Source organism: Colletotrichum paranaense, assembly GCF_030867605.1.
Source record: "Colletotrichum paranaense strain IMI 384185 chromosome Unknown Scaffold_2.1, whole genome shotgun sequence".
Lineage (NCBI taxonomy): Eukaryota > Fungi > Ascomycota > Sordariomycetes > Glomerellales > Glomerellaceae > Colletotrichum > Colletotrichum paranaense.
The window spans coordinates 1073618-1087810 of NW_026848960.1; the positions used below are offsets into that span (position 1 = coordinate 1073618).

The 14193-nt window shown below is 51.5% G+C and overlaps 5 protein-coding genes across 5 annotated transcripts; 3 read left to right on the top strand and 2 right to left on the bottom strand.

Annotated features, from left to right (window-relative positions):
- Nucleotides 1–33: 33 nt before the first annotated feature.
- CPAR01_02238 (mannitol 1-phosphate dehydrogenase) lies at nucleotides 34–1389 on the top strand (the record flags this gene model as incomplete). The annotated part of the gene is made up of 2 exons (XM_060486526.1): nucleotides 34–778; nucleotides 836–1389. 2 exons carry the CDS (start codon nucleotides 34–36, stop codon nucleotides 1387–1389), a joined length of 1299 nt encoding a protein of 432 aa, XP_060353854.1.
- Nucleotides 1390–1577: 188 nt separating this feature from the next.
- On the bottom strand, nucleotides 1578–3702 carry CPAR01_02239 (uncharacterized protein; the record flags this gene model as incomplete). Its single annotated transcript, XM_060486527.1, has 10 exons — nucleotides 1578–2114; nucleotides 2185–2307; nucleotides 2371–2717; nucleotides 2772–2892; nucleotides 2949–2983; nucleotides 3042–3232; nucleotides 3291–3366; nucleotides 3419–3467; nucleotides 3524–3544; nucleotides 3604–3702. The coding sequence occupies 10 exons, from the start codon at nucleotides 3700–3702 to the stop codon at nucleotides 1578–1580; spliced, it is 1599 nt and encodes a 532-aa protein (XP_060353855.1).
- A 935-nt stretch (nucleotides 3703–4637) lies between these two features.
- On the top strand, nucleotides 4638–6631 carry CPAR01_02240 (cytochrome P450; the record flags this gene model as incomplete). Its single annotated transcript, XM_060486528.1, has 7 exons — nucleotides 4638–5119; nucleotides 5181–5362; nucleotides 5415–5521; nucleotides 5579–5689; nucleotides 5736–6125; nucleotides 6191–6369; nucleotides 6421–6631. The coding sequence occupies 7 exons, from the start codon at nucleotides 4638–4640 to the stop codon at nucleotides 6629–6631; spliced, it is 1662 nt and encodes a 553-aa protein (XP_060353856.1).
- Nucleotides 6632–8045: 1414 nt separating this feature from the next.
- Nucleotides 8046–10105, bottom strand: CPAR01_02241 (taurine catabolism dioxygenase TauD; the record flags this gene model as incomplete). The annotated part of the gene is made up of 3 exons (XM_060486529.1): nucleotides 8046–8517; nucleotides 8596–9242; nucleotides 9299–10105. 3 exons carry the CDS (start codon nucleotides 10103–10105, stop codon nucleotides 8046–8048), a joined length of 1926 nt encoding a protein of 641 aa, XP_060353857.1.
- Nucleotides 10106–11950: 1845 nt separating this feature from the next.
- CPAR01_02242 (FAD monooxygenase) lies at nucleotides 11951–14113 on the top strand (the record flags this gene model as incomplete). The annotated part of the gene is made up of 6 exons (XM_060486530.1): nucleotides 11951–12008; nucleotides 12070–12135; nucleotides 12193–12312; nucleotides 12372–12926; nucleotides 13025–13360; nucleotides 13671–14113. The coding sequence occupies 6 exons, from the start codon at nucleotides 11951–11953 to the stop codon at nucleotides 14111–14113; spliced, it is 1578 nt and encodes a 525-aa protein (XP_060353858.1).
- Between the last annotated feature and the right edge of the window lie 80 nt (nucleotides 14114–14193).

Below are 14193 nucleotides of genomic sequence, written 5' to 3' on the forward strand. Positions count from 1 at the left end.
CGTTATCACAAGAAATTTTCTGCCTCAATCGACATGGCACCACCAGAAGAGTTTTGCCAAACGCCAAACAAGCCCTTCAATGTGGCTGTTGTGGGTGGTGGTATTGCGGGCTTGACCTTGACCCTTCAACTCCTCCAGAACAGAATACCGACGACGCTATACGAACAGGCGCCAAAGTTCGGTGAGATCGGTGCAGGCGTGTCTTTCGGTCCCAATGCGCTAAGGGCTATGTCCTTGATCTCACCCCACGTGCGGCAAGCTTTCGAGAATCAGGCAACACACAATGAATCAGAAGACCACCAGGACGTATGGTTCGACTTCAGGTACGGCCAGACTTGTAACGACAGGAACAAAGAGGGAGACCTGATCTATCGGCAAAAATGTGAAACCGGTCAGACTGGTATTCACAGGGCACACTTCTTGGACGAGTTGGTCAAGTTACTGCCCGACGGAGTTGCCGTATTCGGCAAGAGGGCAGAAAAGTACGAGGATGACGGGAAAAGCATTCTGCTCACTTTCCAAGATGGCACGACCGCTCGCCACGATGCTGTCATCGCCTGTGACGGTATCAAGTCTAGATTGAGGAGTTTGATGCTCGGCGAGGATCACCCGGCATCCAAAGCTGTTTTCTCTGGAAAGTATGCCTACCGAGGTCTTATTCCCATGGAGGAGGCGGAGAAGCTTCTGGGCGAGGAATTGGCAAAAAACGCCCAGATGTACTTTGGCAGAAATGGCCACATCTTGACCTTTTCTGTCGCAAAGGGTAAAATCATGAACGGTGAGCCAAGTATTCTTCCACCTTCAGTCTTGTGACGATGATTAACAAGGAATTTAGTGGTGGCCTTCGCCAGTGCTAAAGAGTGGAAGTCAGACAAGTGGGTTGTCTCTGTAGAGAAGGATGACATGATCCGCGACTTCGAAGGCTGGGGCGAGAAGTCCAGACAAATTATCCAGCTTATGCAGAAGCCAGACGTATGGGCACTATTTGAGCACCCGCCCAGTCCGACGTACTTCGAGGGGCGACTCTGCCTACTGGGAGACGCCGCTCACGCATCCACGCCTCACAAGGGATCCGGCGCGGGCATGGCGATTGAAGATGCGTACATCCTCGGCAACCTGCTGGGCTCTATCTCTGATGCCAGTCAACTTGAGGCAGCTTTCTCGACGTATGACAAGACGCGAAGAGAGAGATCCCAGCAACTTGTCGTCGACAGCCACGAGACTGGTCAGCTGTACGACTTGGAGTTCAGCGAGGACTCTGAGTGGGTTGCTGACAATCTGTCAAAGCGAATGGAGTGGATTTGGAAGTACGACTTGACTGATGAGTTGGAGAGAGGGAAGAGAGAGTTGACGAAGGAAGGGTCCGCTGAGACAAGGGCGCAGCTTTGAGCATGGCGTTCAGGGGTAAGGCTTCATTAGCGAGTAGAGCGAAAATGTAGTTATCGGCTATTCCACCGTCCATATTATTTTCGATTACAATGCCTAAGTATCTTAACTAATTAGAGATTTCTGTTGAATTACAATTATCCGGTGAGCAAGTGTTTGCTACCATCTTCTCGCAGACAGCACTCTGCTGCCTACTCTTCAACCGGACGTTCTCCCGCAAGCAACGTCTCCTGGATTCTTTGAGACGGTAGCCATCTTTCTGCAGGAATGAACCACCAAGAAAGAATAGCGAAGATTGTGACGATGCCCATGATGACCGGGGCATAGTTGAGTGTCGATGCCTCAACCGGAAAAGCATAGGGCGAGAACAGCACAGCAACGACCCAGCCGTTCCACAAGACAGCAATTGCCTGGAAAGGCTTGCTCAGGCGTCCGAGACTCCAAGCGGGCTTCGGGAATTGCTTTGGTGTCAGGAAAAGGCGACAAAGGCAGATCAGACCGTAAGCTGCGGCTGAAGGAACACCCGCAGCCGAGACGAGGGAAGTAAAGGCCACTGATGACGGAAGAATCGTGCAGGTGATGACAGAGGCCACACCCCAGACGACCAAGACGGCGTTTCGGGGTTGGCCATCGACAACTTTGGCAACCCAAGGAGACCAAGGGAGAACTCCGTCTCGTGCCACGGCGAACACCAAACGCGACGCCGCCAGAATTGCAATCGCAGTGTTCTAAGCGAGGGTCAGCACGTTATTCAATAGACACAGGAATAAGGTACGAGAAAAGACAAAGATGACTTACAAACCACAGTGCGACAATGCAAACGATGTTCATGAAAATGTGGCCTCCCTCTCCGAGAATGGCTGCATACAATGGTACAAATGGCTGGGCGCCGCCAAAAGAGAAAAGGGTGTCCGCATCAGGCTGTGTCAAATTCCGTTAGCAGGGTTCGTTCCTGCGCTGCATTTGAGAAGAGCATAAACTTACGACGCAGAACAGAAATAATATCACGACAACAAAGCCGCCAATCCCGCTGACCACGGTACTCCAAAAGATGCCGCGAGCGGCAGCGACGCTTGCATTCTTGGTCTCCTCCGCAACGTGCCCCGACGCGTCGAATCCGATGAGAATACCGGCAGTAGCGAGATACGAGAGACACCAATTCCAACCGGCCGGAGCGCCGGTCCCGTTGTAGGTGGTCATGAAAGCATCATGGGCAGATCGGAAGCCGTACTCGCTCTTGCTTGTCGCGACCGGTAGCCAGACCATGTTTAGAACAAAGTCCAGCAACACGAACCCGGTCGACAAGTAGAAGATCCATTTAAAGTAGCGGGCTGTGCTTTTGTTAGCTTGTCAATGATGGCACGTAGGAGTCTAGGTGGTCTCACGAGGCAGGAGGTTCCAGATGGCAGCCAAGGCCAGCATGACCTCTGTAGTGATCCATTGAACAGCGCGAAATTTGACGCTTGAGGAGTCAGAAGGAAAGTCGAGATTGAAGACAACAATCTCCTGTTGCAAAGTCAGAGACTGTTACAGAGAAGTCAGTTCTTTGTGCCATCACTTACCGAAAGCATGTAGTTCACAGCGGCTTGTGTGTTGCCTGAGAGGGATCAGCGACTCAGGTTGGAAAGATGCCTCAGAAGTTGTTGTCAACTTACTCGCACAGAAAGTTGTCCATGCTGTGGTACTCCACCATGCAACGATGAAGCCGAAGAATCTGCCAAATCGGGGTCCGCCAGCTTCAGCAGCCCATAGGTAGATGGATCCCGCCAAGGGTAGAGAGGAGCAGATCTCTGCAATGACTGCGGCAGTGATGAAGGTAAAGACGCAAGTTACGATGAAACTCGTCCTATCTGAATGTTAGGCGTTGCAAATGCACATCGGTGAGTGCAGACACTAGCACTTACCAGTAAGCCAGGTTACCTCCAGCAGCAATGCCGGTAGAGAATGTCACTCGGACTCCACCAATGAAGTAGAGGGCAGCTAAACGAGATCAGAAATGACGAAGAGAACCAGCAGACTGGATACGGCGTACCGAACGTTGTCGCAAAGTTGTGGAACGTATTGAATGTCCGGTGCAGCACCTAGAAGAATGAGTTATTTGTGTGAGATGGGCTGACTTTTGAAATCGTCTGCTCACCGGCTTGTAGCCTAGGTTTTCCTGCCGATTCTGCGGTTAGCTGACTGAAATGCAATGCTTTCATGCTGTGTGTTGCTCACCAAGACCCGGGCATCTTTTGAAGACTCATCTTCTGCGTCGCTTTGGAAGGTGTTCGCGTTCTTGGCGACGCCTTCGTCTTGGCGCTCAGTCGCAGCCATGTTGATGATGTTCTCGATGTTGGTCCAAGCTGAGCGAATTAGCGACGTCGGAGCGAACAAATGCGGATGGAGGGGACGTCGTCTTATGGGAGATGGAGTATTCGGGCCGCCCAGGGGCCGTTGAAAAATCTAATTAGTGGGACGGAAATGTTCGGCTTTTGCGTGTGAAGAAAGACGAATCTTCCAATCATTGCCGCATGTGCCAATGGCTGACTTACCTAGTCGCGTGATGTGGGACTGAATGACGGCATCGGTAAATCGTACGAAATAGCCTTAGCAGCAACTTGGTGACACCAAACGAGATGAGTCTTTAGACAGGTCGATGAACAGATAATTTGCTATTAGATGTAGTATAATGTGTGCTTTGAACAACATTACACCCGGACTTGTGGTTTCAAGTCCTCTGCTTGCTCCATGATATACTCTACACTACTAACACATCGCACAATGGGGCGCTGAGTAAGTACATGTAGCATCAGGCCGGGTTTGACAAACGTTGAGAGACGATCACAACCATCCACACACTGAGGGACTGATATACTCCGCCTTTGGCAATGATAGCATCTTTCTCTCTTCACTTACCGCCATATTTCTCTCTTTTTCTTCGGAGGTTGAGATTAGATTGGGATGTCGCCGCGCTCCGCGTGCCCCTGCCAATCAGGTCAACGTAAGCAACCCCGGGTTGACTGCCAGTTGGGGGATGGTACGATAGGTTTCGGGCATCAGGCCCATCACGCAATCGGCACTCAAAGAACGTGACGCATTGGATCACAGGACACGGTCAGTCTTGAGTAGTTCTTCGACGTTCTAGATGCTCAGGGTTCAGTATTCACCGTAGATATGAAATTGAGAAAATTGGGCGAACTTCATTGGCGCCGACATCTTGTGACTCTCACTTCGGAACTCTCTTGGGAAACTGAAGGTTTAATGCTAGAATGGCGATCCTCGTTCTGACTTCGCTGGTTGCTCTATGCATTGTGGCGGTGACAGCGTTCAAGGTATTTATCATCTCAAAGAGCTCAAATCTTCAACTTGATCGGACGATTGACACTCTCCAGACCGTCACCAAAGCTCACGCATCTCCCCTATCTCGTATTCCTAATGCTGGATGGGGAGCAGGCTATTCCAGGTTGATCTGGGCTTTTCGTCAAGAATACCGAGGCAACGTCACCCTTGAACTTCCAAAATTGCATGAGACCCTAGGTAGCTCCGTTTTCCCCCTCAAACCATTGACACGGGTGGCAACTGATTCTATTGTCCTCCTAGGCCCTCTCATCCGAATTGGTCCCAATGAGCTATCGTTCTACTCCATCGACATCTACGATACAGTCCATAAAGTCAATAGCGGATTTGTAAAAGATCCCCGAAACTACGGAGGATTCGTCCAAGATGAACATCCCGCACTCTTCTCTATCACGTTCGTTACGACCCTTCTGAAAGAAACGTAGCCTTTCTTTTTATGTTCTAACAGCCCGTAGAGATCCTCAAGAGCATGCCAAGAGGCGGAGAATTCTTGGTCAACTCTTCAGCCGCAGCAATATTGAGAAGCTTGAAGGGTTAATGCTTCATCACATTGATAATTTTGTCTCGGCAGTCGAAAGAAGAAGCGTCTCTTTTGACATAGGCCCTGCCTGCCGCGCTCTTGAGGCAGATATCATATGTGAGACGCCACGGTATGACCCGGCTCTGCGTTCGTCAGCTGACTTCTCAAGCGGATTTCTCATTCGGTGAAGCCTTATCGGCCGTCTCTGCCTGGTCAAAAGGAGAAGAAGTTGCTCTTGTATCAAAGAACGATGAAAAAGCGACATTTTTGCCTCTGGTACGTTTTAGGGTCTTGGAACTTGTGAAGTCTAGACAAAGCTGACCATATACCTAGATGATGAACTTCCCGCTTCTGTACTCAACCTGGGTGAGAGTAGAAGACTTCTTGTGTCATATAGAAGGCTTGCGTACATCCTCTAAAAAGGGACTGCAGCAATACGACGAGGTTCGTTCGAAAGATACGAAACTTGTTAGCGTACTAATTCGAGAAGTGGACGCACAAAGCTTGGGTCCGAAACAAAGATCCAGGCCGAAAGTCACAATTTCCCAATCTGCTCAACGTCATGGTTTCAGCTGGCGTGCCGACTCAGACTGCCCTATCAGAGGCCAAGGAGAACCTGGGACCTGGGACCGACACCACCTCTGCATCCCTCGCCCATATCCTCTATGCCCTTTCCTGGAACCCGACTTATCAGCAGAAGTTGTATAAAGACCTAGCATCCCACGGATTTCCCACGGATTTCAATACTTTAGAAAACATCCCTCGCTTGAGAGCTTGTGTCAAAGAAGGCATTCGTTGGGCTGGTGCATCTGTGGCGATGTTGCCTCGTGTGGTTCCCAAGGGTGGTGTTGAGCTATGTGGAAATTTTGTTCCCGAAGGCGTAAGTCACCACAGTGGCATGTTTAGTGATTCAGTACCATCTCTAACGGTCAATGTGTTCCACAGACTATTGTAACTTCATCACCGGTCTGGTACCTCAGAGACAAGTATGCGTACCCGAATCCAGAGTTGTTCAATCCCTATCGCTGGATAGATGATTACGGCTTGAACACTACAGAGGATGTACTACGAGACAAGTTTTACATTGCATTCTCTAAAGGCGCAAATACTTGTATCGCAAATCAGTAAGTGCCGTGACCCCAAATGGGCATACAGTCACTGACAAGAAACCTCAGCTTTTCGTACCTAGAATTGTACATGAGTGTCGCGAAGATGGTCGCAAACTTTGAAATCAGTCCTGCCAATGAACGACATAGACCTGGGCAGGTTGCAGGACTAAATAATGCAGACTGGCAACCAGTGCAACTTCCAAAGAGAAAGGAATGGGTTTCAGCCGTAGTCACTGAACCCCTGCTGATCAAGACTGTGCCACGAAGACACGTTTAGCTGGCTTCGAGTGTAGTGTGGGGAGTATTCCGGCTCCATTTCGTTGTTGGGGCGGATAGATAGGAATAAAACATATCCGTTACCTGTATCCGTACGCGTCCTCGGTGTTCGTATAATCGCTAGCCCGAAGAGGTATGTGTTCCTTAGCCAATGTTTGCTCAGGGGGGGCAACAGGTGTTGGTTGTGCTGCGGGTTTGCAGGTTTGCGTAGCAGGGCCCGGCCCCAACATGTTCTTTGAACCCTGGCTCGTCACATTGCATGCAGCATTGTACCTTATCATATTCACAATCTGCAAGCATCTTGTGGCTCCAGAGTCGAAGAAAAACCTTTGCCGCGGCCGGGGTTTCGGCAACCTAGTGTCTTGGCTTCGTACAGCGGTTTACGGCCCGTCCCCGGCAATATCTCGTTGGGCGGCTGAATCTCCGAACCTTACACATGCTTACGCACTGCTATACTTGACCTGCTTTCTATTCGAGTGCACGAAAAGTGGGCTTGACAAAGTCTCTAGAGTCTAGACTTTATGGGTTTACGGTAGTACGGTGTACTGTACAGCCTGGCCAACAATGGATCCACAAGTGAGTAGTAGCAAACTCATGTAGGTGGGTTATGGTGACTACAGCTATCCGCAATAATGCATCTCACCCATGAACCGGCATGTTTCACCATATGAGGACGTGTCTTCCTAAAATTTCCGAATGTTTTCCAGAGTAAACGCTTGACATCTGCCCACATGCCGGAAGTGCCTAGGAGGACGGCTGGTATTCTCCGTCATTGCAACTACGGCATAGCCGTGGCGTGATCTACTTACCAGCGACAACATAACAGACGTGACATTCGGTTTCTTGGACAGTATTATGATGCAACCCAATGACAAGTTCTTCTTGTCGTATCAGCATCTCAGATGCATGGTCATAGTAACTTCGAATATGTAGTCCCAGAAGAACATCGCACACCTCATAGCTTTTACGAGATGATCCAGTCCCAGATTTTGATTCCGAGTCGAGATCGTCAGACTTTAAGGATGTCTTGGTCAAGATATTAAGTATGCATCATGCTCAAGTGACATGATTAATGATGGCTTTTAGGGTCTGGTTGATGATTTCCCTTTTATAATCACCAATGATTTATCTGTTGATCACGTCCGTACCATGGTAACATGAAACTAAGACCACGCCACGTAGTATGATACGGCAATCAAATTTGCCTCTGGATCTCATCCGACCACTGACATCGGTACTTGACACACTCTTTGTAATTTATCAGACAAAATTCGATTCAATCGCTTCAGACTAAAATGTATCTATGCCGAGCTTAATCAGAACAGAGAGGGAATCCTAAACTAACACCACTAATGCCAATTTTCCAAACTTTTCCTTGCATATCAAAACAGTCCCAAGATCAAACAATTCGTTCCTTAATCAAAGTGAATGCGCCACATCTCTCTGGGAGAGCCAGCCGTGAAATCACTGCGGGTGTGCATGGCCAGGATGTTATCGCTGACCAGCAGATCACCCTGTTGCCAGGAGAAGTAGAGGGTGTTTCTTCTGTCGTGGAGGAGGGAGTCAATGACGTTGCAGATCTCGGTGCTCTCGCTCTCGCTCACGCCCTCGATGACCACGTCAGTGGCGTCAAAGGCAGTCTTGGACTGGGGCCAAGGCTCGTGATATCGGATACAGGGCTCTCCGGTCGTGGGGTGGTCGACGACGAGAGGAAGGCCACCCATCTTGGTAGAGTCGAAGGAGCTAGTCTGGACGCTCCAGGTGAGCTCTCTCAGTCTATCCACAGACAGGTGAGGAGGCAGGTTCTGGAAGAGAAGTCTGGAGGGCGTGAAGAGGGTGAAGCCGGTGTCACTCGGTGAGGGTGTGATGGAGGTGAAAAACTGGAACCTGTTTTCGGTGTGTTAGGGAAAGAAGCTCATGAAGGTTTTCGCTTGACAAGTTCGCCACAGCGGGGATGTAACTTACTTGGGAGGGTTGGGAAGAAGCTTCTCAGTTCCGTCCGCCTGGGGCACTTTGTGGGTCTTGAACAGCCCATCGAAGTGGAATGGCATCCACTCGGCTGACAGAACGTTGTTCAGACCACGGGTATCGGCACCCTGGTCCTTCACCTCCAGGACGAGACCAAACTTCCACGGCAAGGGAGTGCCGAACTCCTCCGACTTCTTGACGAACAGGTCGCGATCCTTGGTCTTGGTGAATCCTCTCATGACAACGGGTGAGTTGACCTCGGACAAAGCGCGGACCTTTTGGGCCTCAACGTCGTGGATGGAGAGCTTCTTGGAGCCGGGGGCCGGGCGGATGAGGAGACCGCAGGGGTACATGGGCTCAAAGACGACGTCCGACTTCCACTGCATCAATTCGCTCTTCTCGCGGAAGTAGCTAGGTCTTCCCTCCTCGTAGACGAGCTCGTACTTGGGGTCGTTCTCGAAGTCGGCGCGGGGGCCAGTGGTGATGGCACCGCTCAGATCGAAGGCGATCGAGCAGTGCCAGGGAGTGGTGTAGTAGGAAGAGGTGGGAAGAGGGCTGATGGAGATCTTGTTCTCGCCGGTGGAGGGGTGAATGGAGAGACGGATATGGTCGCGGAAGTTCTCACGGACGGCGCGAGCAAAGGCCTGTGTTTGGAAAGTTAATAGTTGAAAAAAGCTGTTGATATCATGTTGCAACTTACATCACCACGCTGCAGCATCTGCTTGGAGATGTACTCGATGCCAGTCTTGAACTTGGTCTTGGATCGGTCCTCTCCGACGGGGTAGACATGGCGCAAATCGGTCTCGAGGAACTTGATGTATCCGCGATATGTCAGGCAGGTATCTTCGTTCTTGGAGATCTCGGTGGAGGGGTCGTAGTCAGATCGGCCAAAGGTGTTGAGAAGGGCGCGGCGGAAGTTGGTAGCGTTCGCAACATATGTGATCTCCTCAAGCTTGTTAGGGAGGTGAGGAAGGTGAACAAGATCCTGAAGGCGCGAAAAGTCGATGTTGAGCAGGTTCTTCTCGGCAGCAATGTCGCGGAGGGTCTCTCCATATGACCAAACCTCCTTGTCGGGAACACCGAGAAGGTCGTTGTACACAAGACCGTCAGAAATGATGGTCAACTTCGCGCCGGGCTCGTAGATGTCCTTGATCGCAGAGCAGAGACCGTTGAGGTTGGCGAGAGAGAACTCCTCAGCCTTATCCGGCAGACGGCTGAGGACCTTGTCCTTTGTGTTGGGCGACTTGAAAGGGAAAGCAGGAAGGCACATGCGGATCGGGCTCTGTGTCTTGACTTTTCTGTAGATCTGGGAGAGGAAGCCCAGTCTGCCCTCAAGCTGAGCAGGGCATGTTTCGTGCGGGCGTCTAAGGCGGTAGCGGCAGATGATGTCGAGAATGTCGGCTGCTTTTGAGAGGGCTTCGTCGTCCATCATCTGAGGTGCCACCTTTGAGATGAGCTGAACCTCTGGTGACGGTTGGCGAACCGGTGTTTCTACAAGAGAAGGCATGTCGTTGAATGTGGCTGAAGTAGAGGCGAAGAGGACTGAAAAGGTATGGAGAGATTAGGGTAATGGAGGCTTGATTAACAAGATAAACGACGATCAAAGTAAGTTTAAGGCTGGCAGATGCAGCTGGGTCTTAATGCAATTTGAGCCTGGTCTAGTAGAGAAAAACCTTCCAAAGTCTCGGGAGACGCAACCGGCTTATATCCAGCTTCCTTTCGTAGCATAGCCTGCCAACGTTGCATCTGCATACAGACTTGCTCGGAGATGACGATCACAGGGAAAGGGTAATGGCAAGGAGCAGCGGGCCAAGTCGCGGCACTGGCCGTGATGGGCTCGGAGCTGCGTCAGGTCACATCTGGCCATCCCCCATATCAAGGCCCATAACGGTCTTATTCCGGTTCTCTTCATCCACAATTCCCGTGGTTGTTCGATACACAATGTCGCCACTAGGGGTCAATAGCAAAACGTCTAGAAGGATGGTAAGATGGTAAGGATTTGCCCACGGAATCAATATGCACCCGGCATCCTGGCCCTGTCGACGGATGTCATACCATGCATGACCTTCTTTTCTTTTCTTTTTTTCGTACTCTATACGGAGTACTCTTGATTGTTTTTCCTAATCTTCACCCGGCTTCCATCGTCGATTGAGTCAGTGCCGCCACCCCACTACCCAGGAACGGCCCCATCAGGATCAGGAAACTCATGCGCTCCATCGGACATGGACCAAGTTTGAAGGGCTGACAGCTAAACGACCCACGTCACGGTGGACACCTGCCTGACATAGCCGGCTGAAGACTCGAAGGAGGAATCAAGTGTGTGGCCACTGGCCAGTGCAAGATCTAAGTTGCAGCCGCGCGGGAGTCGTCAAGGGAAGGTGAAAAGATCCTGGTTTGGATCCTCTGGGAGGCGTACCAGTGTGGGGAGGGTACCACTTGTGTGAAAACAGACAAAGAATCGAGCCACCAACGTCAGGCTAGGCTATTGACAGTCTGGTTCATCCCAGGTTAAGCCGCGGCAGATGGATGGCTGAACCGTTGAACATAGTCGTAGACCCCGACTAGTAGGGGGCCAGATTCCGCACCGGCAGGATCCTCCCGCGGCTGTGGGGACAGGGGCCCCCCGAGGAGAGCAAAAACGCGCCTTTCCCGATCGGCTTTCTGGACCGTGACACGATGTCTGGGATGGCATGGCGAAAGATTGGGAGTACCACGGCGCAGATTCCTCACTTGGGCAGGTCTAGCCAGATAGCCGGGATTACAGCTGCATTGCTACATTGGCATGTCGTGGCATGTCACATTAAGATCGTCGGAACAACATTCAGGTTTGTAAGGTCGATTGCTCTTTGCGGAGTGCATCCACAGTCGTGTGTGGTCGATGCGTAGCATTCGATTCCAGGTCAGGAAGAACCCCGGCGCGCTCCGATATCAGACGATTATCCGCGGTATTGCTTCGAGCATCGGTCACACCGGAGGGGGCTCGGCTCAAGGCACGGCGCACCCTTCGGCCGTCGACCGTAAGTAGTCCCGGACTTGGCCTTGGTCCATTGATGTCAGATATCAAGTAAGCCACCCATCGAACAATACCTGCCGGTTCCGCGTAAGACAATACCTATGCCCCTGATCCGATCGATTTAGTAATCGGTAGTCGTTCGACCTGCATTTCAGATTATTTTCTTCCGAACTCATCGTACTCGGGCAATCCTACCAATAACTATACTTATCTTGGACATTGACGACTTACACGGAGCTGAACCCTTGCGACCAACATCACTGCATCAACTTCAACCTTTGTCATTCATTCTCACAACCTCTCTTGACACCACGCGCAAGTAACATTCAGTCAGTAATCATGGGCTCTATTCCTCGCGAGACTCTTGAGACCGAGGTCGATCTGGCCATCATTGGCGGTGAGTATTCCTGCCGACTTACACAGATGAGTAAACAATGAAATCTGACTCAAGGGCGCAGGCGGGCCAACTGGTCTTCTCACCGGCTACCTCGCAGAGCAGCTTGGTGTGAAGGTATGCATTATTGGTAAGTTGGCGAAGATAAGCTCTTAAAGTCAAGCTTCAGTGTTAACACGCAAAACAGACAGCAAGAATGCGCCTCTTGAATTGGGTAGAGCCGATGCACTCAACGCTCGTACCCAACAGGCTCTTGAAGTCGTTGGCATCCTTGACGACCTTATCCCACAAGGCATCACCTGCAATAGTAGGCTCTGAACCACCTTCCTGATTTGATGAGAACGCAAAAGCTGACACAATTTGCAGCGAGCTCAACCTTTGCGGATGGTGAATTCAAGTCGCGCCAAAGCCAATGGTGGACTGGTCTTGAGCACTGCTTCCGCAAGAACTTCCTGATGATTGGCCAGCCCGCTGTCGAGAAGGTCCTTGCAGAGAGACTCAAGACGCCCGTCTGCTTTGGCGAAGTCGTCACTTCTATCTCAGAGGACAAGAACGGCGTGGTGACGACAACAGACAAGGGGCGAGTGATCCGCAGCAAGTATGCGGTGGGAGCCGATGGCGCTCGCTCCACAGTCCGCAACACGCTGGGAGTCACCTTCACCGGGACAAAGCCCGAGATGATCTGGGCCGTTTTGGACACTTTCATTGACACGTCGTTCCCCGTGTGCTCCGAGATCATTACGTTTCAGCTAAACGGCCAGAGCCGAGTCTCGTGGATCCCCCGGGAGCGTGGCATGGCCAGATTCTACATCCTGCTTGATGGCGAGATCACGCAGGAGAAGGCCGAGAATTCCATCCGCGAGCACATGGCTCCTCACCGAGTGGACTTCAAGAAAACGGAGTGGTTCAGCACGTTTGATGGTAAGCGGCACCCTGGCACAGCGAGCCGGCGGCATAGCCCGCTCTTGCAGCATGCCATCCAAATGCTGTTACATGAAGATATCTGACACTGCATACAGTCAAGGAGCGTATTGCATCGACATTCGTCTCTCAGAACGGAGGCGGCCGCATTATCTTGGCAGGCGACGCAGCGCACGTTCACTCGGTGAACGGTGGCCAAGGCCTCAACACCGGTATTGCCGACTCGTTTGCGCTATCATGGAGGCTGGCACAAGCCATCACAAACGACAAGCTCAGCCCTGACGCGGCCGATAAGCTGATCAGGAGCTACGACATTGAGCGGCGCACCGTTGCCCAGGGCGTCATCGACGTTGCAGCGAAGCTTGTCAGAGATACAGTTCGAACGGCAAAGGAGTACGTCTCCACAATCGAGAAAAACGCTGGGTACATCACAGGTAAGCTTGTCTTGCATGTTTATTGCGCTGTATTTTCCTAGCTTCCCCCCCTCCTAAGTCCCCGAGCCGGAGTCCTCTTAGGGCTGCGCTTCTGTTCTCCTAAACTCTGTTTGAGTGTCTGGCCCCCTTCATGGATGGGACATGGAGACCACTGCAGATTCGGGAAGTCCTTCCAGAATCCCTAGACCACCCTACCATGCGACAATCCCTCTACTCCACGTTTCTCCACGCTCCCGAAACCTAGCAGTCTTCAAGCATGCTGCGTAGCGGCAAGAATCTTCGGCTAATCTTCTTTCACCAACTACCTTAGGCATGGGCGTGTCTTACGATGGCACTGGCTCCCCCCTGATCCAAGAGGCCCCCAGCCAGGGCATCTGGACCGCCGGCCGGCGCTGTCCGGATGTCTTCCTGACGCCAGCATCCGGAGAAGAGCCGAAGCGCTTGTATGATCTTGTCGCTGGCAAGTATGGCAAGCATTTGGTGCTGAAGATTGGACGACAGTCGAATGGTCCCGCCTTGGGAGATGGTCTCCAGGATTTGGCCAGACTCTTCACCGTCGCCCCCCACAATGCGGAGACTCCTCGTACGACCGCTGTGAATGAAGATTCTTCATCGCCAGAAACGTCCTTCTCAGCCGAGTGGGCGAAGGACGATGACGACTTCACCGTTGTCGTCAGACCCGACATGTACATTGGCTATGTCGGTCTCGGAGGAGATGGGTGGAAGGATTACCTGTCGTACCTGACTCAGTAACGGGTGTGACAAGCAAGTTTTTTGTGACGATGATGTTTTTGTTTTTAGACAAGATGATGTACCATAACCGGATTTACTGG